The following is a 23733-nucleotide window of genomic DNA, read 5'->3' as shown; positions in this document are numbered from 1 at the left end:
TCCGCGCGCGGCGCGCCGATTAGAATCGACGGTAGAAAAGTCGAGTCGACGGAGGGAGGAAATGCCGATCGGCTCTCGCGCGCCGACTGGTTGTTATTATTAATGAAAGGCTCCTTCCGATATATCGCGATGCCCGACGCTAATATATGTCTTCGGATTCTGCGGAGTGCGATAGGGCGGGAAAATCGTGTCCCTGTGCTCCGAGCGAGTTCGAGATCATCGGGACTGCTGGACCGACGCGACGCACGGGCTCGCTATTATTATTAATGAAGGTCAGCCCGGTACATCGCGGACTCCGTCGCTAATATATGTCTTCGAATCCAGCGGGAGAGAGCAGCGCGAGGGAGAACGATTCGAATCGATGGTAGAAAAGTCGTGCCAACAAAGGGAGAGGAAGAGATCAGATCGAGATTCGTGGTGGGCCAACATGGCGAGCTATTATTATTAATGAAGGTCCAGCCGATATACGTATATATCGTCCAACCCCGTCGGAATTCTCACGACCGTTCGCCCTTGATAAAGTTCGACCGTTTCGCGACGGAATCCGTTTCCTTTGTCGTCGCGTCCGGTCTAACGAGCCACCGTAAGATATCGCGCTCGTAAATCGTGAATAAAGATTCCTATAAATGCGACACTCTCCGGCGCGAGACATCGATTTCTTTCCCCATTTAATCCTCGAGACGTCTGACGGCAAGACATCTCATATGATTCCACCCTTGGTGGATGTCCGGTAAAAGACAGCGAGACTCGAGAAAATATTATCGATTATTTCCAAACTATTGGAGCGTAGATAAATTACGAGGAAAGGGAGGAAATCGCTGAGGATGTTTGGAAGGGCGCAATTATTAAGCGTTCCTTTATCGCGGCTACCATGCTATTTCTCTTCTGTGTCCGGAAATCTATTTCTATTAATTATTGTTTCTCGCCAACAAGGCTTCGCCAAAGGCAGATTTTCTTTATGCGAGAGGTAATCTCTTTGATTTATAAAGCTATCCTTTTTTATCAAAGTGTATACATATATATATATATATATATGTATATTCAAGCCGATTATGATATTAATTAAAAATTATAATAACATTGATCAAATGTATCAAACATTCGAATCTTTTCGAAAATAAAAGGTACTGATATTAAATGAAAGCAAACACAAATGATATTATTAAGCATTAATTCTATGTTATTCATCAAAATTTTTTCCGCAATGAAGGATATATTATTAAGTATACATTTAAGTATAATAATCATTTCTTATCGAGATGAGAATGTTCAAACTCCGCCTACTCGAAAACTCACGAGACATCGCTAAATATAGGCGCGCGCGACTCAAATGATAAGACGCAACGTCTTCAGATACACAAGATATCCTAATGACCACGGTCAAAGCCGATCCCGGATCGAAAGTTCGTCGACTGCGGTGGCGTAAGTTCTGCATGGAAGGGAGGAAGGGAGGATGGTCGCGCAACCTCCGCGTCGTTAATAACTTATAAACGAAACAACTTGTGTGCGCGCGCGCGCGGCACGGGCCAAAGAGCTATAGCCGTAAAGTTTCACGACGCGAAGCGATGGGTACTATAAGCGGCATGCGGATTAGAGCTTAGGAGCTACTTACAGAGGTCCACGCCATGGTAAGCGGGGGCGAGCGCGAGCAAAACGATGAAAAGGTGGACGGCAGGTGGCGCCCTTCTGGCGAGGAAATCCAAGCTTCTCGCCATAGCTCCCGTTTCCTGCGAGGGCTTCACCCTCGCCCTTTCCTCACCGAGATTCCCGCCGTGCCATTTCTGCCTCGTCAACCTGAAACAAAAAAAAAATGAAGAGCGCAATCGCGTTATTTCATGCCTGACAATTGTCGAGCTGGGAAGACGCTCCGACAAAGCTGGTCGTTTTGTTCACTGCTCCCGGAAAATGAGCTCGCCTTGGTGGAGAAATGATGCGCGTAGTTATCGCGGGAGTGAATGCCACCCTGAATGTCGAGGACATTCTCGCGACTAGCGTGGCGTATATTTGAAAATTTTTATTCGTTGCTCAAGAGTGACATAATGTAAAAATATTTCTTTTAAAAATTTTGCTATAAAACTATTCTTGACATTATATAATTTTTTTCTTTTTCTTTTATGAAATTTGAAATTTTCAAATATTATTGTATTGTTACAATTGTATCGAATCTCTCTTAGGTATATTTGGCTAAATAATTTTTCTATTTAAAAAAGTTTTATCAAATGAAATAAAAAGAAAAAAAGACTCTGATATATTTAATATAAAAAGTCATTGGCTCTTTTCCTTCTGACTTTTTTAATTAAATCAAAATTCTATAGAGAATAATGCACGAATCGTATTACAATGTCACGTAGATCTAAGAATAAATATAATCTTTATTCAGTTTTACGTCGATTATTCATCGCACGTGGAACGTTTCCTTTCTATAGGAATCGAAGACGGAGTTAGACTTTCTGCGACGCATGTCATGCACCTTCCAGGAATGACACGAGAATGCGACGCGTGTTAGCTATACGTAAACATGCTCGAAGAGGCGGATGATTTTTATAAATTCGAGAATATTTCAGGATCGGAGATCGAGATTGAAAGGAATCTAGAAGCGATCGAGAGTCGCGCGATAATAACTTCTTATTGGCTTACGAGCCTATCAGCCGATAACGCGTCTCTCTCCATCTCTCGGTGAGGAAGGTGTCTCGAGTTTGATGGAGTATTCGCTAGTAATTGCGCCGACGGTGAATAAGTAATGACGAGAACGGTAGTAAGAAGTCGTTCGGTCGTAGGCCTCGCGTGCTCCGCATTAAAGATACATGCCGCAGCTTATAGTCGCGACGCGACGATGTAAAATCTCTTCTACGGCGCGCGTCCCGCCGTTTCTCTCTCCTGTCGTAGGAAGAGAACACCGGTAAGAGTATCGAGAGCGCGCCTCTCCACTTGCAAAATCCTTCACAGCTGTTCGATCGTAGGACGCTTATTGTAGATCTTATTTGACTTCGAAACGAGTGGCGTGATGCATTGCGCTTGCTGACTCTCCAACCAGCATATGAATGACGATCATATCGGTAGGTTTATTTTCCATAATCGAGTGATTGAATATTTATGAAGTACACGAATCGCGTTCGTGTATTTTTCACGCATAGAGATAAACCATTCTGTTACGAAGATGATAATTAAATCATGTCAGGGAAATATTTTTTGTTTATTTTCAATGAATAATTTTTTTTTCGTTGTCTTGCATATATAGAAATGTTTATCTAATATTAATGTGGTGTAGATAATGAAAATATATTATTGAGATTAAAATACGGTAAAAAAATTGTTTGATCTATTTGACGAATTTATATTTAAGAAAAATTGATAACAGACGATTTAAACAAAGCGTACGATATAGCAAATTTTTCGAGGACCGCATGATGGTCGCAATGTTTAATTAAATGTAACAATGTACAATAAGAGCGGGAAACAGAGAGAGAGAGAGAGAGAGAGAGAGAGAGAGAGAGGTTCGTTGATTAACAAAATATCGTTGCTACAACGAAATGCTCCATTTCTCACGTAAATATTTAATCTTCCTAAGCACCAGGTATTAAATTAAAAGTTATCGAAAAAACAGTATTGTTTATACGTCGAGCCGCCATAAAAGCTTTATCTCCTCATTGTATTCATGAGGGACTTAACGCCCGCGACGCGCTCCGTCGAAATCAATTCCCCAGGACGCGCGGTAAGCACTCTGGCGGCCACAAAATTATTCATCGATTGTTTTCTTTTCATCTCGCAAACTACAGAGGGGACAGATTATCGCGCGATCGTTTCAGCAGGCAGGTACCACTTTTCTCGTCGTCGCCGTCCTTTTGGATTGGCCGGCCAGTTCCGTCTACCATGAGGGAAACGAGAGGATTTCGCAATTATTATGCCGTCGACGCGCAGCGAAGGAGATTCCGTTTACGATCGGTATCGTTTACGATACACACACACACGGATGTGTGTATACATATCTCTCTATATATCTATATTTATCTATAACCCACACCGACAGCTTGCGCGCGAAACGTCATGCGCCTGCACGCGTGCTCATGTATAGAAGCTCGTTTAAGCCGCGATATAAGCCACGGAGGCTTGCCCGTGATATCCTAGTTCAACGTCGAATCTCTTCGTTTGCATAGGAATGAGTTTATGCAGATTAATACACGCGAGACGTCCGTGTAGAGGAATGTAGCCCGGCATCTCTACACATAAAGCTGCGAGTGTACATGTTTATTTTATCGGCGGTATCGCTTACAGATTTCCGATCGCGCAGATGCACCCACACGCATCGCGAGGGTGGCCGCGACTCGCCATTCGCGAGCTTCTGTATCTATCTACCTATCGATTTAATTTCGCTTATACGACTTGATCTCATCTCATTTATTTCTTAATGATATCGATACGAGACGCCGTAATAGAGATGTCTCACGTTAGTAAGCGAATTTCCGATATACGCAATTCGATAATTAAGACTTTCCGAATGATTGCCAATTCCCGTAATTAATTTGATATTATTTATAAAGTGGTTGTCAGCTGGTTTTTATCAAAGAGTAATATTATAGAATGTTCCTGGCATAATTTAATACGCGTTAAGACGCTACGAATAGTAGTATGTTATCTAATTACTATCTATACGTGCACAAAAACAATATCACTTGCATAACGTGTAAGAGAGAAAAGTTGGCACGTAATGTTATTACATTATCAAATAACACATGTTGGTTTTACGAGATACATTTGCCCTTTTTTTCTGTGCGGGAGCTCCGAAAGAAATCGCTCTCGACAAATCGTCGAGTTGACCTTAATTGCGCGGAAGCCAAGGAGAAACGATGTCGGCGACGTGGAGGCGAAGTCCTCCGTACAAAACGAAGCCAATGAATTCAGTAATCCGCTCTGACGGTCCGAGTCGTTGTTCAGGACGAGACTGGGATAGCGAAGAACGAGGTACATACACGTGGAGCAGCGGAATATCTCGCTGGAAAAGCGATCCTTATCGGTCGTAAAGACACATACGCATCGACTCTCGTCGAGAAATACGAGCTAACCGCAAACCTAACCACGCCCGACGAATGGAACAACGTTAATGTCAGTTAATTATCTGTAAAGCGTTTGGGAAAGGGAAGATTTGTTTTCGAACGTGACCGTTTGTAAGGCGTGGGCGAGACGGACATGCTCGTGAAATCACGGAACCGGGGTGCATCTCCCTTCGGTTTCTCGTCGAGAGGAGAAAAAAATGCCGCCTGTTTACGGATTCCGGGAGACTGTTTGTATCTCGTGGGATTATCGTTGTCATCGAGTGAGATGAATCGAAAGATTATAACGAGACGATCCTGTTAGGCGACTCTTTGCGAGACGGACTATAAAAACATCGAATCTGTTTTTCATCTATAATATTATATTTAATAATATACGACATTAATGAAAACGAATAGTATTAGTGAGTGGGTTTGATGTATTAATTTATTTCGTATTTCGTAAAGATCCGCTTGCTTCTACTTTTTCGCAATTCCGAAATGATATTGTATTTACTATTTTACATGCGTTTATAAAGATATACAGGGTGTTCAAAAAAACTATTTAATATTTGTGTGGTAGACAGGACACATCATACCGAATAAAAATTTTTTATTAAACCTAATGTTTATATCTCGGAAACGATTGAGCTTTCGATCTATGTTTACTAAGGTTTTTTTGCTTAATATAGTGTGTCTTATCTATCATATAAATATTGAATGGTTTTTTTGTACACCCTATATAATGGATTTACTTACAAGATCTCTGGACGTTCGCGACATGATTTTTCTTCTTTCTGTATCAAATATGAAATCTAGAAAGATAGCGTACTATGCCAAGAATAAAATTTACGAATTGATCTCGGACATGATCCTCGTATCGTGTTCAAAGACACGTCTCGATGATTCAGAACCATTCTGGTTAGGATTTCGCGTATTCTTAGCTCTATCGGTAGATCAGAAACAATAGAATTTATGCGCATAATTGCTGCGTTTTATCTTTCTCTCACGGGTGTATATCGTGCATTATATAATTGAATTTTATTTAGGTATTTATATCGAGAGATAAACTCTCTTTTACAAATTTGCCTGTAGTAAGCATTGAATTTCTACAGAAAAATATATCGTTAATTTTGCTTATGACATTGGATGGCAAAAATTTATACATTATTATTTTTTTCGAAGACAATATAAAATATATTTTTCATTTAATTTACAACAAACAAGACGCGCGTTTAGAAAGATATAAATTTGTCGTGCGGGATATTTAATTCCATTTCATTTCTTCCGCTTTGCTGAATTCACTTACTCAGTAAGAGGCTAAAGTGCGAGAAATCTTTTCTATGTGTTCATCACTTCTCGTCGCGAATAAGATAACCCGGAATTATAGAGGGGTTTATTCGAGGATCGTCTATCACACGACGTTTAGATTTATGGCGCTGTATGTAGTGGCCGGTCGACTTTCCATTTATCAGAACAGCGGTACTTGTAGCATTTCGGGCGCGATAACTGTGCGAAACAGCCGCAAACTTCGATCCCGCGAACAAATGGACGAAGTCTCGCGAAAGAAACGGACGGATGGAAAAATCACAATGGGAGGTAGCGTCGGATGCCCCGGCGTTCCCTTCCTATTGTCCGTTGACTCGTGAAAAATGCACGCTGATTTTCCGTAACAATGCTGACGAAAGGAGGATTTTACTGATCGCGCAACCAGACTAACATAAGGAGAAACGGTGAGGCATTTTGGCTGCGTCCGAGATGATATCCCGACTGTTAAATATTACAATGCCTAATGTATTACATATGTAATATTACGAGAATGTGTTTGCGCTACAAGATAATAACTATTGTTTGTGTGAATTGCGCTTCTCTATGATATATTATACATCTTAATTCTTCTCTCTCTCTCTCGTCATTTTTATAAAATATTTTACATACAGCCATTATTTTTTTGCTTTTTACTCTTTATAAAGGTCTGACAAAAATTATATAAAGTGATATTCTTAAGAAGATATCCCGATAATTTAAACAGATATATTTCTCGAAAAGATGCGACGAAAAGTATAATGGTCAAGCGTCTGTTCGCTGTGATTAAGAGCGGATGGATATTCATGGCTTTGATTTGTGTGACATAGTTGTTCTAACGTGAAACCACTCAATGTCCCTCGAGTGCTCCCGGGAAAGATCTTGAAGATGTTCGTCGGAGAGAAGACTCGTCATGGTGTTCACCGTGCTATTCCGTCGTTCTAGAATGTTTCTTTTTACCTTTACTGACGCGACCCTCGAGAGATTTTTGTTTATAAAAATCTACCATAGTAAAGTCCAATAAATCTCTCGACTGTGTAGCGCGTTCTTTTTGTGCATTGTGTGTTTCACGGTCACATATATGTACATCAAAATTCTATGCGATATTCTTTTCTTTGGGTTTAAATTTTTTGATACGGTAGACACAATATAACTTATATAAAAGAGAATTCTCATATCCAGATTTGAATTTTTTTTCGACATGATGATATTTTTAATAGTAATACAATTATGTTATAATTTTATGACGAGTTTTCGCGCATTTAAAAAATACAATATTTCCTCGGATATAACCAAATGCACGGGATAAGAAACTTATTGAGTAACTTTTAATAATGTTTTAGCGTATTCGCGTTGCATAGTCCAAATTCTTTGAAAAGTCGAGAGTCATCAGGCATAGACCCGTTCCCGTCACACGCCACTCAGGATCGTGTACGATCGCGTAGCGGAGAACAATGACGTGGGATGATCCAGCACCTTTATAATTCGAGTCGGATCATAATCAGCACTTAAGCCGAGTACTTTTTTGACGGAACGAAGGAGGCAGGTCCGTTCCTCATTGTGCTCGTAAACGATTTTATTTGACCCTCGGATTACCAGGTTGAAAAGGAAAGGCGCGCGCAAACACTCGAGAGGACTGTTTAGACTTGCTAGGGCTGCCATTAACGTCCATTATTGTAGGTAAGAGGAAAGGATTGGTCGCGTTGGAGAGAAGCGTCTTGCCGCATGATATAACCGGACTTGTAAAAAGTACGCACGCGGAAAGGGTCAATATTTTCTCGGATCGAATAGCGCGTTCGTCTCCGTCTAGACACTTGGCGTCGACGCAAGGATATTACACGTTCTTATTACGCGACGCTTATTTAGGTATCGTCGCGTCAAAGAGGATCATTATACACGTAAATTCCACCATAGACGGCGCGTCTGTCACAGATTTGTCAGTGGCTTAATCGACCTCGTAATTAAATCGAGCCAAGTGCGCGATGCGTTTCTTCCGCTACTAATTGCGTTTGTCACCGATGATATTCGAACGATCGATCATCGGTATAAAGAAAATGCATTTGCATAACAATATGACTGCGCCGAGCAATATGACATTTGTTCATCATGGCCCTCTCTCTAATCTCGCGCTTAAACGAGTCGTTAGTCTTCCCTATACACACGTCGTCCAAGAAACGCGCGCCGAGTCATTCGGCTGACATAGTGAAAAGGCAGACACAAAAGCGAGGTACAATCGCAGTTGGGACATTTCCAAATCTAATTACCTATACGCTCGCTGAATTACGCGTTTTAGCTCGCATTCCTGGTACGATCTTTACCATCGTTCATCGCGCGTTTAATTAAGCTACCCCGATAATTTCCCTCAAATATTTAGAACGCCAGTGTTTAATACACGAGCTTTAATACACAAACGCGGAAACGCTCCAATTATTACATCCTGTTACAAAGTTCAATCGTGAAACGCAATATCGCGTAGTTGCGTTATACGTACATACTATGTTAACAGACGCCAACTGCGTGCTCGCTTTCATGCACGATTAGTAAACAAATTGACGTTTATTCAAATTAATATAATTCGCTTCCACTCCATAACGCGCGTTGGAGCTACAACACGTATGCGTCTACAATATCGTTTTCATGTTCTGGGCTTTCACGTTCCTAATCCTAATAATATCAAGGGAGAGTACTTCAATATATGTATATAATTGATTTATATTATTATGTTTATTCTGGGGATAATCTTAAATTATGAGAAAATAGTTATTATCGCGAAAACGCATTTACAACTATGCGAGTATTTCGCGATTTGAGAATATAAAAATATAAAATCCAACGTTTTCTCTCTCTTTTCTAATATAATGTAAGTTACGTTAATGGATTTCGCCCGCGACCGCTACTTTTTCCTATCGCTATTGTAATATACGATGCAAAAAATATGTTGCTAGAGTTAATAGCCAATATTTTTCAATGTCGCGCGTTAAGAGACGCCTAAAAGCCGATAATTCTGTTACCGTCAATCATCCTGTACATTTCTCAACGTACGAGTTACGTACACAATTGTGTTTAATTAATTACTTTTCTATGAATCATCGATATATTAACCGGCTAGATATTTTGTAGAACGTTTCCTCTCTTTTCACACGTCTCTCCTTTGTATTGGTGCAGATATATACAGCGGTACTTATTGGTCGCTCATGTGATTTATCATTGCGAGATGAACGTGCGAGATAATGACGAGCAGATGAAAAACGATTGTCTAAATGAGGATTATGCATGCGAGATTGTTCTTTCACTCTTACGTGAAAAATATGATCGAGATAAACAATTCATCAACGTACGAAACAAAATGGAAACTATTATTCCGCACAAATAAATAAACTTTTCGTTTTTGTTATTATAAAGAATCCATCTTCAATTATTCTAAAAAAAAAAAAATTGCTGGTGGTTTTGAGACATTTTGTATACAGAGAGATAGGAAGATTATTCGCGTACATGCACGCACACCTATCTATTTCGTTATTATTTACAAAAACGAACGTAATGCAAATAAATGGATTTTCGATGAACGGGGTGAGCCGAAAAGTGCATACACCGCGAATCGATGCGCCGCGGGGGACACAAAGGCGGGCGGAAAACCGAATCGATGCCGACATATATGGATGCGCCGCTTATGCATCTATGCACATACAGAGTGTCCCAGAACTGTCGTTACATTTTTATCTAGCTTTTTTGAAATGTTTAGCGCGTCGAATTGTGCTTAATAAAAATGTGAAATTTTTCAACGACAAAATATTTAAAAGAGATCAAAATGTAAAGTTATTAAATAAAGAAACCTTTAAAATATATGAGCGTTAATTTATTACTGCTGTTATTGTATTATTAAATACTAAAAAAAAAAAAAAAAAATTAAAAAAATACTAAAAAAATGTGAAGTGAATTTTTCTATCATGGAATAATGATATTGAATTAAAATTCAATTACGTGAGATTTTATGAAGAATAAAATTTTGTTGCTTATTCGCGTTGACGTAAAGGCTGATCTTTATTTGCTCATCATATAATACCTATTGATCCATCGATAAAACGCTGAGAACCAATCATTCTTTTATTTGATTTTCTAATATCTATTATCGAAAGCAGCGAAGCAATAATTTCGAGACACCTTGTATACGAATCCATTTCTATGTACACGTATCGCTACTTTCTGCAATAAAATACAATACAATGAACGCACGTAAAACGCCGATGCGTCCGAGCGCAGCAAAGAACAACAAGCAGCGACTGAGACCGGGGGGCGATTTACATGCATAAACTGCAACTCTCGAATCCTATTTCGTCCGTCCCATGTGCTGTACCACTTCTATCTACCGTATCGTAATAATTTCTAGACTGCTTTTACTTTCGGCAAGATTTGTTATTCAATCGTTGAGATTTAATCATCATGGCTCATTAGAATCCGATGCTTACAATGAATAATCCTTTAACAAAGCTCGTTAAAAAATTTAAACCATTAATCAAAAGACCAGCGAGCGCGCGCATGCAAGTATTGGCGTTTTATTTTATAGACGTCCTTATAGCTTTCGTAGTATTTCACCGGAACAGCCTGTTATCTTCAAACGCCTTTTAGAGGAGCCAGTTGAGTGATGTCGGACAAGCGAGAAGCAATAAAATCAAAGCGGTCTCTGACTTCTTCTAGTAAAAGAGTAGCACGGGAAATAAAAGAAGAACAAGGTAGGAGAAGAAGGAAGATAAAGTGCACAAAGCAGAGAAAAAGGAGTATTATAAGGGCCTGCTAAGATTGCGCCTTTTGCAGTTTTTTGTGCGTTCTTAGAGGCAGTTAGGTGTTATTAGAGTATCTTTTCGAGATCAAGATAAAATAGCGTGCCTTTTGTGAGATAACTGAAATTATATAGAAATCTGTCACGACTTTTATATCCCTGTTTTGTGATGTCTTTGCATTTGTACGCGGACGGTGGGACTTGAAAAGTGAGAGTGACGCTGAAACGTGGGAGAAATTTTATCAGACGTAATGCGAGAAAAGGGGTTAACGCGCGCGACGTCTCATTCGCGCAAAAGTAACAAAGTGAAAGACCGCGGCGCTGGCAAAGTCGAAACGAGAAACGACGTTTCAAAGGGAGAAGAAGCAGCATGGGGCTGGGGGAGGGGAGGGGGTGGGGTAGGAGGGGGTTAAACTTAAACCGAAGGCGGAGACTCACGCGGTTCTTAAACTCTGCTTTTCATGTCGCCGTCGCGTCTTAATATTTCCGCGCATCCAGAATCCTCTCGCGCATCCTCGACGTACCCTTGGCTAAAACACTTGTTTAAACGTCACCGTGTACAAGCAAACACACGAACAAAGTACCGTCGAGTGGTTGGAGCGCAGCTCGATGTCTAAAGGATCTCTCAAACAGTTCATGGAATTAAGTTTATCTTTAGAAAAGCCGGTGCGTTTGTCGGTTTATCGTCAAAATTTAACATTTATTACTAACAGATCAAAAGAGACGAAAGATACAATGAAATAATTTTAATTATCAGATTATAATTATTTTGCTATCCACATTTATCCTGCTTAAAATTACGAGAGACCATCTAATTATATCGTACAATACATATGGATTTATACAATTATTTTTAATCTTGGTATGAATGTAATGAGAAATTCAAGTATCAAGAATTGGAATTATTTTAAACAAAGATTGTCCATAAATTCATTTATAATTAATATTGGCAAAATTGAAATATTTTGCACACAAGCCGGTCTTTATATATATAATTAATAGCCATTCATTGACACATATAAAAATAGTCAGAATTTTTTTGGTACTTTGAACTATTAAGAACTCTTAAGTTTTTTGACGCACTGTCGTTGCATCGCGAGTGGCTGCCAATCGCGAGAGATTATTATTTCTATCGAATCTGTCATCGGAATATTCTTTTTGCATCGCGAATGAGAAATCGCGGTGGTACGACGATGACGCGAATCAAAGCTATTAAGTCTCGTGAGCTTGACGTTTGCCCGCTGATGTTCTCTCCCGAAGCAGCTGGTCTAAAAGAAGAAACACACGTTCGGTAGAGAGAAGAGTAGATAAAGCGTGTCGGCCAGAAGGAGGCGAGAGGCGCCTCCGCGAACACTCCGACTTCTGTGCGCGCCTCCGTTTCTCTCCTCGCATTCCATCACTACGCGTCCGTAGTGCCCTAACAAGCCTCTAATGAGGAACGGGTGTTATTCGTGTATCCGCCGCGGTACTTTTGCGCAATTACCATTTATCACATCTGTCTCTTTGTCGTTTTGTGTCCTCTCTTTTTTTCGCCTGCCCGGTCGTCACCTCTCTTCCGTTTCTCCCATACCTTTTTTTATTCATTTCGGTGCCGCGCCGATAGGCAAGCTCTACCGGCAAAAACGAAATGACATATCCGCCACGCGCTGACCTCTCGCCTTTATACGCGATGCCGATGAAATTAGAGGATCGTTTAAAATACCGTAAATTGAATTATACGAATTCCTCACAGATTTCAATAATTTATGGACTTTGAATTTTATGCCTAAATTTATAAACATACATATTTTTGTATGTACAATATATACTTATTTATTTATTTATTTGTGTATTTGCACGAAGTTATATTTAAATTGACTAAATAGTAAATAAATAAGAGTGATAATAATTCGACATAAAAAAGAAGAGTGATGTGTTTAGAAAAATTATTAAAATTATTCGTGAGATTTTTAATATTATACATTTTTTCCCTAATATAAGGTAGAGTGCAAAACAATCAGGAAATATTCACTTTGCAACGAGGTAATAAATTTGCATCCTCGCAGAATGTAGAAATGTCGAGTCACTAGTCGCAATTAATTCACGTCTTGAAAGGTTCGGTCGTATCCATCGAGATCAGCGATCTACGAGATAACCCCGCGGAAACATTATTTATGCATGTAAACGAATAGGATAAGTACGTTAGACCGTGCGGTATACACATCCATGAGATTTGCGCGCTGGAAATCTAATCGACTCGTATGTTAACGGTATGTTAATTTAAACGGATCCTGTAACTATCTTAAATTCGTTATTCGTTGGCGGGGGAACCGAGCCCGAGCTGCTCCAATTAGTTTTGATTTGAAATCGTTATCGGTTTATGCATCATGCACGCTGCGAATTTACGAAGGTAAATTCTGGCAAGGGTGTATACAGCTTCTATTCCGTATCGATTATTACGTTTTCGTGTGTTGTTCGCATCGAGGTAATTTCCGATTCCGAAGTTTTCTTCTCCGCTCGTGGACGCTCGCGAGCGTCGTTTCCCTTCGATCGGAACGAAAACGAAACGCAGAACGATAGCAAAAATAGCAGGGAAACAGTAAAGTAGGTCAATCGTGGTCGAGAATGAGTTTTGCCGCAGTTTTGTCCAGTATTTCGTTGGCGTCGAACTTAGGAATTTCCGATTCGACGATATCGTCCCAGTCGGTCAAATCGTATCTGCGACTCGGCGAAAAGTCGATCGAGCTAGCGAACAATCGGTTCGAGGGTGGAGGGAGGAGGATGGAAAAATAAAAGGGATCCGTCTAGGGTATTGTTTTTCCGGCATGGTTATTTCCTCTCAAAATTCCGTAGTGTAAGATAGAATTCGAGAAATCTCTTCTCGGTTTTATTCTCAGCTCAGCTCTGATTTTACAGCGCAGCTACCGGAAGCGAAACGATCGTAAGAAAGCAGGTCGAATGCTTAGGCGAAATCGAAAATCAGTTTTACGCCGCCACGATCAGGGATTCCGACGGCTGTCGATCCCGGAGAATTTTCTCGACCGTTTCACAGACGGTTCGTATCTCTCCGACTGTAATTCTGATAGTTAAAACTCGCTCGCGGAATCAGCGATCGTTTATTCGGGGAAGAAAGAGATGGCGGAGGTAAAATGCAAATCAGATAAAAATTTCGAAAAAATTTTCTGTGTCCGTCAATAAAGATTCAGGAATGTTTATGATTATCCGTTTATTACGATTAAAATATTTAAAAATAAATTTCGAGACTAAAAAATACGGAGATAATATTTATATCTAACAATTTATTGTACAATATAATCATCGCGAGAAAGAAATCTGTTGCAAATGGATTTCTCTTACAAAAATCACGAAAGATTCATAATTGCTTGTCGTATTTCTCGAATTCGCATTTATATAAGCGTATTTTTTTATCGGGTTGAAAAGCTACGGATCTCAGCATGCTTTCATCCGCTCCCGTTATAATACTAATCGATCGTCTCATTTATCGATGACAATCATTTTGATTTCGACAATGGTCTTTCATGACCGTGATGGATGTTCCATTCTCCGACACGCGCTCGATTCCCTCATCCGAGGATAATCGCGGAGGCAGGAAAGGGTGAGAAACGTGAAATTGATGAAGTAAACGGTCGGGATGGGTGGAATCTGGAAATAGGGCAGGACCAAATCGAAAATCAGGTTTATACACGGTCGCGCGTTCAACATCCGTTTTTAAAGTCCGGGAAAAGGCGAGGATTCTACCCGGCTGCCGCGCTATCGTTCCAGTCGGCTAGAGCGAATCTACACCGTTGAAAAGTCGACCAGGCAGCTTCTACGGTCATTTCTTTCGAGAGGGTGGAGGGAGGAGGTGATAAGGGATGCGCTTGAGCGGGAATAGATCCAGGGTTTCTCTCTCGAAACGGTTATTTCTCCGTTCATTAACTTTTACGGACTTCCTTCTCCAGCGGGTTCACGATTCTCGTTTAGTGTTTCTGCGACGGCTGCTTCGCGATTTTCAATGGCGTGCGACCTCATTACCGAAATGGGCGCTCATTACCGTTGTAAGCGTGGCGGATAGGCGATGGGGATGTTACTCGGAGGGAGGCAGGGGAAGCCGGCTACAAGGAGGTGGCGAGTTTTGTCCACAATGTCACACACCGGGGCATTCTTTGTAAAAAGGATCGCTTGCCTAATGACCACGAGTTATTCAGCTGCATATATAATCGCCGGAGCAACGGGATGGGAAAGAGAGATATGAGAGAGGGACCGCTATTGAGACCGAGGATCCTGCGATAGACCGAATTTCGCAGATCGCAGTGAATAGGGAACGAGATTCTCGGGAAAACTCGACGGGAGCGATCATGCGTCTCGATTTATACTCGTCAGACTCTCGCGATGTTTTTTACATACAAACGGTCGTACGACGCGCAAAATGATAGTCATGAGAAATAGAAAAAAGTCTCCTTTATACGAGTAATGAATACGGCGGGAGCGGAGACGGATAATTTGAGTGGATGCGTAAATCTTTAAATACCGCGATATTCATTCGTTACTATATGCGGTCGTGTTTCTATTTCGTGTGCGACGGTTACTTCTTCCATCTAGGAAAATGCAGGTTTATTGTCGACGGTGTGCACATAAACAAATTTTCATTTAGCTCGCGGGCACTCGTCAAGCTCGCGCTGCAATGTGTATAATAATCTTTCGTCTGCAGATTTAAAAACTCCACACACGGTACCTGTATTAAATACAAAATTTGCACCATATTTTTTGAAATATTAAAACAATAGTTTTCCTTAATAAGAGGATTTGATTAAGATTTTCTTCAAGTGATAAAATATTTCGTCCAGCTCAGTTAATTTAAAATCAGAAACTTTTGTAAGCCAATCAATAAAATTAATTAAACGATAGAAAGCAATTCGAAAAACGGATCATGTTTTTCTTTGATCAATAATGAAAGAACATTGATTCTCAAGGGTCTTCTCTTTTCCTTTCGTTTTTTTTTTTTTAGCACTTCGTATCAGCCACTTTCAAGAAAAATTCGATCGATCTTCGCGTGTATCGGAGGAATGAAAAGAATCTTATCGGTGACATACCGAGCGTCTTCCCTTCTCCCTCTGAACGTAATTCGCGGAGCATATCGATAATCAAGACCCCAAGAGCTAAGAGAGATTGAACATCAAGTTGGTACGCGTACACAGATCCGAGAGGGAATGGCATTTGGCAGAACTTCAACAATGCTTTCCCTTACTCGTCCCTTCTCGCTCGCCGTTCGCCGGGCGTCAGCGCGTCGCGTCCATGTTAAATAACAATGCGGGATCGCGCAAGTGGGACTACTCGAAAACATTTGCCCGTTTCCTCGTCCCCGTCTCTCCTTTTGTCGCGATTCATTCGGGCTTCCGCATAATGACGCCTCGCGTCTATGGAGCAGCAGCCACAGTCGCATTCACGAAGGGGAAAAGGGCCGCCATGCAATGTCGCGTCGCGTCGCGTCGCCTCGCCTTCCGTCCTTTCCTTTTCCGGCGGTTTAATTGTCGCGCTAACATTTGCCTCTCGGGTATCGGCTCGAGCATAGGAACATCGTCATGTAAAGAATACGATTACGGCCAAGGTAACGCGTATTGATTTGGGGTCGTCTCGTCTAGCTAACGATTCTTTCGCCATTTTGGGTCTGTCGTGTAAAATATTCAATTTTCATTGGGAATTAAAGATATTACTTGCATTAAGTAAATTACATTATATATTTTATATAGTAGTGAATACATATCTTCTCATCGAACGCATTAAATTTACAAATATTAATTAATTTTTTTACCATTACATAGAATTTATCAGTTTACTCTGTCATGTATATTTATTAATCAATTATGCAATTAATATTGGTATATTATAATATAATGTTTATTTAACAATATATAATATATGCTAAATGACGTAATAATTGTGAAGCCTTTGAATATACATTTGACAATTACATTTGCTCGCTATAGCCCAAAAATTTGTTCATTAGGATCAGGTTGACTCTACTATTATACCGCCGTAAGGCTAATATGCCATAAGGCCAGTTTACCTAAACCAAATTTGCATTCGTGAATATTATGTTCATACGGTTTATATATGGTCGGAATATTGTATAAAATACGGGCGCTCGATTATACGTAGTTTTACACTAGAAATATATTTCGCATTGGAAATAGCTAGATCTGCCGACAACTCGACAATCGCTTTTCTGCGAAAACATAAGAAGCGGTTCTTCATACGAAAGAGCGTCGTGTTGAATAATACTTTCGATCTGCGACTTCGTTCGTAATTAATTGCGATATCGCGAGACGATTATTTCCGCAAGACTCTGATATTCGACGGCTACGCCCATGATTCGGTACACACGCCTACGTGTGTACGCGGTCCGGTATACGGTCGAATAAACCGGGGAAGAGTTTGCGCAAGCCGGTCTCTCATTAGGTTAGAGCAAATTAGCACGCGAATTCAAACACACGCCGGTTAGACCGACCTGGCGCGCAGCCCCGTCGTGCCACCCCCGAGACCTCTCCGGGGAGACGTTCCGTTTCGAGATTGATTATCCCCTATCGGCTCGTGCGCAGCGTTTCCTCCGAAACTTAGCGGGATCCCGGCATCGATAATACCGAGAGAGAACAACCGTAGCGCGGACAAGGAGAAGGGGAGGGGGAGGGGGAGATCGGTTGTTTCTGGTTTCGGGCGAGCGGGAAGTGCGGAGACCGTAAATTTTCCCTTCGGTCCGGATCATAGACCGCGCCAAGGATATATACAAAGCGAATATGCCGTGGTCGGATAAGCTTCGCGGCATACGGTCGATCAATCGACGACGACTATCCCCCCCTCCTCCCCCCATCTCCGTATAAGACGTTTGTCCCCCCTATCTCTTCTCTTCTTCCATTCTTCGAGGAGTTCAGACAGTTTGTTTAACTTTCCGTCCCACGGTTATCGCGGGAGAGGCTGCGGGGGGAGGAGCAAGCGAGAGGAAGTTATGCGGTAATTACTTTCCGAGATATTGTCATCGGTCTTCTCCGCGCTTTATTAAATAAACAACTTATTGCGCGCGATGTAGATCTCGCGACCGAGATTTTATTGCGAAAACTCGAAAGGGCTACCTTTCGCTAACCGGTACACTTTTTCCGCCGCAACGCGCGTTATTATTCACTTGAAGCCCTCCGCGGTGCAATCAAGTTATTCTCGAGTGAAACAAATCTCTCGACTTCGCGTTTCTGAGGAGATGCGCTAAAAAAAAAAAAAGGGGGGGGAAACTTCGTATTTATATTGTAGTACCGACTGCTAGGAAATAATAAGAGAAAGCGACTACAAAGAGAGAGGGAGCCAGATAATTGTTTGGAGGGATACGTAGGAACTTTCTCTCCGCTTCAAAGACTTCATGTTAGAGTGTATGTAATTTCAAGAGAGTCGCGTAAACGTCGGTGGAAAAATTAGCGTCGCGAGACACATATCGCGAGAGATGACGTTGATAAGTCGTGAAAGAGAAATGTGTTTCGGGAACAGCGAGAGAGGACGGGGAGACCGCGATGAAGGAAAAAGGGGGAACGCTCGAAAGAGGGACCGGAGACCATGAAATCGGATTTCCAAAGCTCAGTTAATGTATACGATTTCCAGGGGGCGAATTATACCGGGCAAAAAGCGCGAGGGGCGGAACGCGAGGGGCGGTTTCCTGCGACTGAGATCGACCACATAACTTTGAGATTAATTAAATTTAAGCGCTGTTAAAAGGATTAATTAGTAGTACGTACTTCTGCGAGGACACCGAAGCGCTCGGCACAGAATTATGCCGAGACGAAAGTTTCGTCGAAGAGGGATGAGTCGACGGCTGAAGTTAGGGGTTGTTCGTTTGCGCTGCCCGAAGCTTTGGAGACTTGGACAGTTGGTTCCGGGCGAATAGCTTGAGCGTCGTATCAATTGCAACTGTAAATGTTTTGCGAAAGATATTTCCAGGAAAATTAATAACGCGCGGAGCAAGAGAAAGACGGGAGTAACGCGATTACGTTTCACAAAAATTGATAATACTTCTTGAGTTTGCAAATCAAATTTATGATTTATTATACTATTATTATTAATTTTTATAATGAAGAGAACATCGCAAAAAATTAACACTAAATTATAATAAGAAGATATAAAAATGTTGAAATACAAAAATATATATTAAAACAAATGTCATAGATATTTCTCTCGGTTATGAAAGATAAAACCGGTCGTCATCATCGAATCTATAGCTTAAATAATAACAATGAACATATACTATATTGCGTTGGCTATTGTAGCGCCAATCTATTGTTAATCCCAAGTTCTCAGGTATTATCTTACTAAATATGCTGCCTAGCTGCGCGCGAAAGTGATACGAGCAAGAACCATTCACAAGCCCGAGTATCTTGTACTTATACCTCGCAGGAGTAACGGTTGAAGTACTCTCTAAAGCGGGCGGACCTAATGTCAAACGGCTCAGTGTCGAAACAGCCAATTCCAGTCTATTAAGTATGCTTCGCGGTTTGAGAACTAATACTTGTGCCGGGACATTACTAGCTAGCCGGAGTCTCTCATCGAGCGTGTTATACGGAGAAGTTCAATCGCGGAAGGATATGCGCCTTCGTATTATGAGGTCGGTTTACGATCCGAAGGATATTGGGAAAAGCATTTCAAAATGCTCACCTCTAAGCTAAATTATTTAGCCAGTTTTTTTCCCGAGACCGGAAATTTTCGTATAAAAGTTACAAAAGATACCGAGCGTTTTAAAATTTATTTTCACCGAGTTCATCAAAGCGAGGCATGCGAGATAAATAAAATATGATTTCAGAATTGTGTAGATCAGCATGTCGTATATACACATTTAGGAAGGAGAATTACTTAAATTTTTTCAATTTATCGCGCGACGGAAAAAGCTGGAGCTGGATGATTAATTCATGAGCGCGCAAAGAGCGTTATAAAAGTGACTTTTTGTCTCTATCTAAACACGAGCGATCAAATCCATGCATGTTTCCGTGAAAGGGAAAAAAAGATGATATTACAGCGGATTATATAACAGCGGAAGATTGTTTGCTAATCGTTTAAAATATTTAATTGCGTGCGCACAAAGATCTTCCGATAATCGACGTTAATGATATTCGATTACCTTTGGTTATCCATTATTTGACCACCGGTACGAGTGAGAGCAAGAGGTCTCCGGCGGATCGCTTTCAAGGCACGTCTCGGAAATTTTCATCCCCACTGTTTACTTAACTCGCGCAGGAAAGGGACGGGAACTTCCGATTGTGTAGACTTGGCAGCTCGGCGAAAAGTCGCGGTTCTCATCGTCTCTCCCATCCCGCCGATTCTCATACGCATTCTTGCTTCCTGCCATCCGCTGCTGCCGTCGTCGCTGCTGGAATAGTAAATAAGAATGGGCCCGCGCCGCGTCCTTTTCGCCCATAACGTTCATTTTACCCGGGGAATGTCGGGAATGGTGCCCGAGGAAGGACGCGGAAACGAAGGCAAAGTGAAAGGGAGAAGGGGGATGCGCGACGATGAGAAAGAGGACGAAAGAGTGAGCGGTGTGGCCCAAGACAGCGGGGACATTGTTCAAATTGCGGAGAGTGGAGAGAGACATCGATCACCGTGGTGCCGCCGCAGCTGAGCCTTCGGGGACAGACACAAGCGATGTAACCGTCCCTCTTCTTCCTCCTCTTCAACCTCTTCTTCCTTTGCTCCCATCTCCTGCTCTTTCTCTTTCTCTCTCACTCTTTTTCACTTTACGAGAAGCCTAGCGATTCTTTTTTCCGCCAGATCGTTATATATTAAAAATTTCTTTTATCAAAATTGTTATATTTTTGGAATTTGACGGAGCGCGTATGTATAAACGATTCTAAATATTAATTATTTCCATTCTTATTTAGCTATAATAAACAATTTTTTTTCTCTTTCCATTCTTTTTATTCTTTTTTTTCTTTCGCTTTTGTCTATAAGAACGATGCATTGGAATATATCGCGTACTGATCTTTAGGAACGTCCATTCTCCTGTCGTCACAATCCATGTTAAGCACCGTTTCTGAACTTTTGTCCGTGTAATAACTTCTATCGAATCGATACGTCTCGCATTTGAGGGTCAGTCAATATTCACGGGAGATCGAACGGTGAAATTCGTAAGGCAGGAAGACTTACCATCTACCGTGGGACGGAAAGCCGTGAATCAGAGGTCCAATACTCTTCCGGAATATGCGAGTTAAACTTTTATTTTTCCGACGAGTGTTGCATACGCGACGCGACGCGGCCGTTTCGCCATCGGTCGATTCCGAATTACGCTCGCTATTTTTTACATGTAAACGTCGCGCGACTGTCAAAAATGGAAATAACTCCGTGCTCTTGTTACGTAAATTTTTACAGCTTGCGAACTGTGTGTGTTTGTGCAGATAACAAAATCTAATAACGATTTTGCGAATCGAAATAGATTGAAGTATTGACGCTAACATCTCGATTTACGTATCGATAATGGGACGTATCGAAGAGAAAATGTTACAAAATCCTTGCTGCTTATTCCCGTCAACTTAAAAAGCGAAAACGATATCTGGACCCGATCGATCGCGCTGACTAATCCGACTTGAGAGTACGCGTTCACGTTAACCGTTGCCACGAGTCGTGTATTCGATTCCAAATCCAGATATAAGTGGCACGATAAAAAAGCTTGACGAACAAAAGGGCAGTGTGCTGATTTTTGCTCAAACGGCCTCGCTTTTTCCGTCTGGCGTTTCTGCCAGTCGGCGGAAACAAAAAATTCTTGTATCCGGAAAAAAAAAATAAAACGGAGCGTCGATCGACGAGACACTGCTCGCTCTCACACACGTCGCATCGGAGCATCCAATCCTAATAACGTTGAAATTTTTATACGCCGACATGAGCGAATAAATTCTTGGATCGCGGCCAGTGCAATGCTCTTTCCCTCCACCTCGCCTTTCCCAACGCGATGCGCGCCCTTCTTCCCCGTTCTCTGATTTATTCGAGATCCACTCCGGTATTTATCTCCCTATCGGAAACGACGTCCATTTGCTTTCGGTTGAATATTCAAGGGCGCTTTGTGCCATCTCCTTGCGCCGTCGCGTCGTTCGGTTATTAGGTGCTCTACTTTCGCTCGCGGTCGATGGCAATTGCCGTAACGAATTATTGATCGGCGATCGGTTCTCGGGCCAATTATCGAGAACGATAGTTTCCCGTAAAATACTCAAGTTGTCTTAATTAATTACGCCAAGCCGCAAAAGACGCGCCGTTAAAAGGATGCCGCGAGCATGTTCCTTTGCCGTTTGACGTGAAGTAAAAAAACGGACTCCTAAGGCAAACGAATTTTCCTTTTTTTTTCCCCGCTCTTTTTCTTTCCGTTATATTATTTATTTGATCTCGGCGAACTGATCTGATTCCACATATTCGCGAGCTCGGTTTATAAAATATCTTTTTGCTTTGCTCTGTTCTCAGCTTCTCTATTAATCTGGTATTCTCATTGTGAGAAATTAAATTCGGATGTATAATCTCTCTTTTTGCTTATTTGTTATTTTAATGAACTTATTACTCTGACAATGATCAGAAAATTAATATTAGATTTTGATTGAGAATATGCAGGGTGAATCATAAATATGTTTTAAAACCTCGTGAGCGTGTTTCTGAATAAAAAGTATAGTAAATGTTGTTAAATGCTTTCAATTTTATGGCGCTCTCTTCTGTTTCCAGAGACATGATTTTAAAATACCATAATTTTCGTGTTTACTTATATTATCTTTTCGTTATATTTTACTTGCGCGTTTATATTTTTTTGTTTACATTTCTTCGTTATTGCGTTATCACAGTCTGTACGCTTCTGGATTATTGGATTTAGTTTCGCTAAGAATTTCTTGATTTAAATTATATTTTTCGGAAATGTAGCCCTACTGTAGGAGGGGGCGTGGGAGGGGGGGGGGGACGAACTGCGTCCACGCATACACTTTTCCATTTACATAACAACTGTAGGAAGGATCTCGCTTCGCGTTGTAAAGTATACGCATGGACAAAATGAGTTCCGTCCCCCCTACGGGGGGCTCCATTACCGAAAGACAATCTAATCTAAATCTCAGAAATTCATATAGTCGCATGTTAAAAACTGTTAACGAACTGCGAGAAATAGACGAAATACATTATTGACAAAATATCCATGATTTTGTATCTATCTCGCAAATGTAAACAAACAACTTTTTCGTCTGCTCTACAACAAACATAAACTTTATTTTTCCTAACATTATTTTATAATACTTGAGAAAATTCTCAAAGTATATATTATTTAGGAATGTACCCTCTATGATATATGTAAAAATGAAAACGATCCGTGAGAGTAATTTAATCCGAAAATTTATCAAAAATATGAATAAATGTTCCGGAACATTAGACCGAAAATGCTTCGTTATCGAAATAACATACAAATAGTTTTCATATGACTGGAGTTTTAGATCAGATTCTTTTTTTCCATGGTGTTGCGCATCTCTAGTGTTTTGAATCTGGGATTGTGTTTGTTTATCATCACACCCTGCTACGATCCATTGAAAGGAAGGGGAAGGAGGTTTTAATGTAGGTCTCTGTATACAGTAAGAGATAACGTACAATGAAATCAGTATGCTT

The 23733-nt window shown here is 41.0% G+C and overlaps 2 protein-coding genes across 4 annotated transcripts in view; one reads left to right on the top strand and one right to left on the bottom strand.

Annotated features, from left to right (window-relative positions):
• The window catches only part of LOC138944978 (discoidin domain-containing receptor 2-like), a 111693-nt gene that overhangs the window by 46819 nt on the left and 41141 nt on the right, over positions 1–23733 (bottom strand). For 2 of the 3 annotated variants that reach the window (XM_070316099.1, XM_070316098.1), the window contains exon 2: positions 1613–1794. In XM_070316099.1, coding sequence (XP_070172200.1) covers positions 1613–1715 — 103 coding nt within the window. In that variant the 5' untranslated portion in view covers positions 1716–1794. Of the gene's footprint in view, positions 1–1612; positions 1795–18863; positions 18946–23733 lie in introns of those variants that run through there. The other variant, XM_070316100.1, reaches the window with a different exon arrangement.
• LOC138944875 (uncharacterized) overlaps positions 10975–23733 on the top strand; it is a 279898-nt gene continuing 267139 nt past the window's right edge. The window contains exon 1 of the mRNA XM_070315941.1: positions 10975–11062. Coding sequence (XP_070172042.1) covers positions 10975–11062 — 88 coding nt within the window. The remainder of the gene's footprint in view (positions 11063–23733) is intronic.

This window comes from Polyergus mexicanus, unplaced genomic scaffold (genome assembly GCF_030449975.1).
Source record: "Polyergus mexicanus isolate NDT 795.1 unplaced genomic scaffold, iyPolMexi1.0 SCAF_3, whole genome shotgun sequence".
NCBI classification, from domain to species: Eukaryota; Metazoa; Arthropoda; class Insecta; order Hymenoptera; family Formicidae; genus Polyergus; species Polyergus mexicanus.
This window is presented reverse-complemented; position numbering and strand designations above follow the sequence as displayed.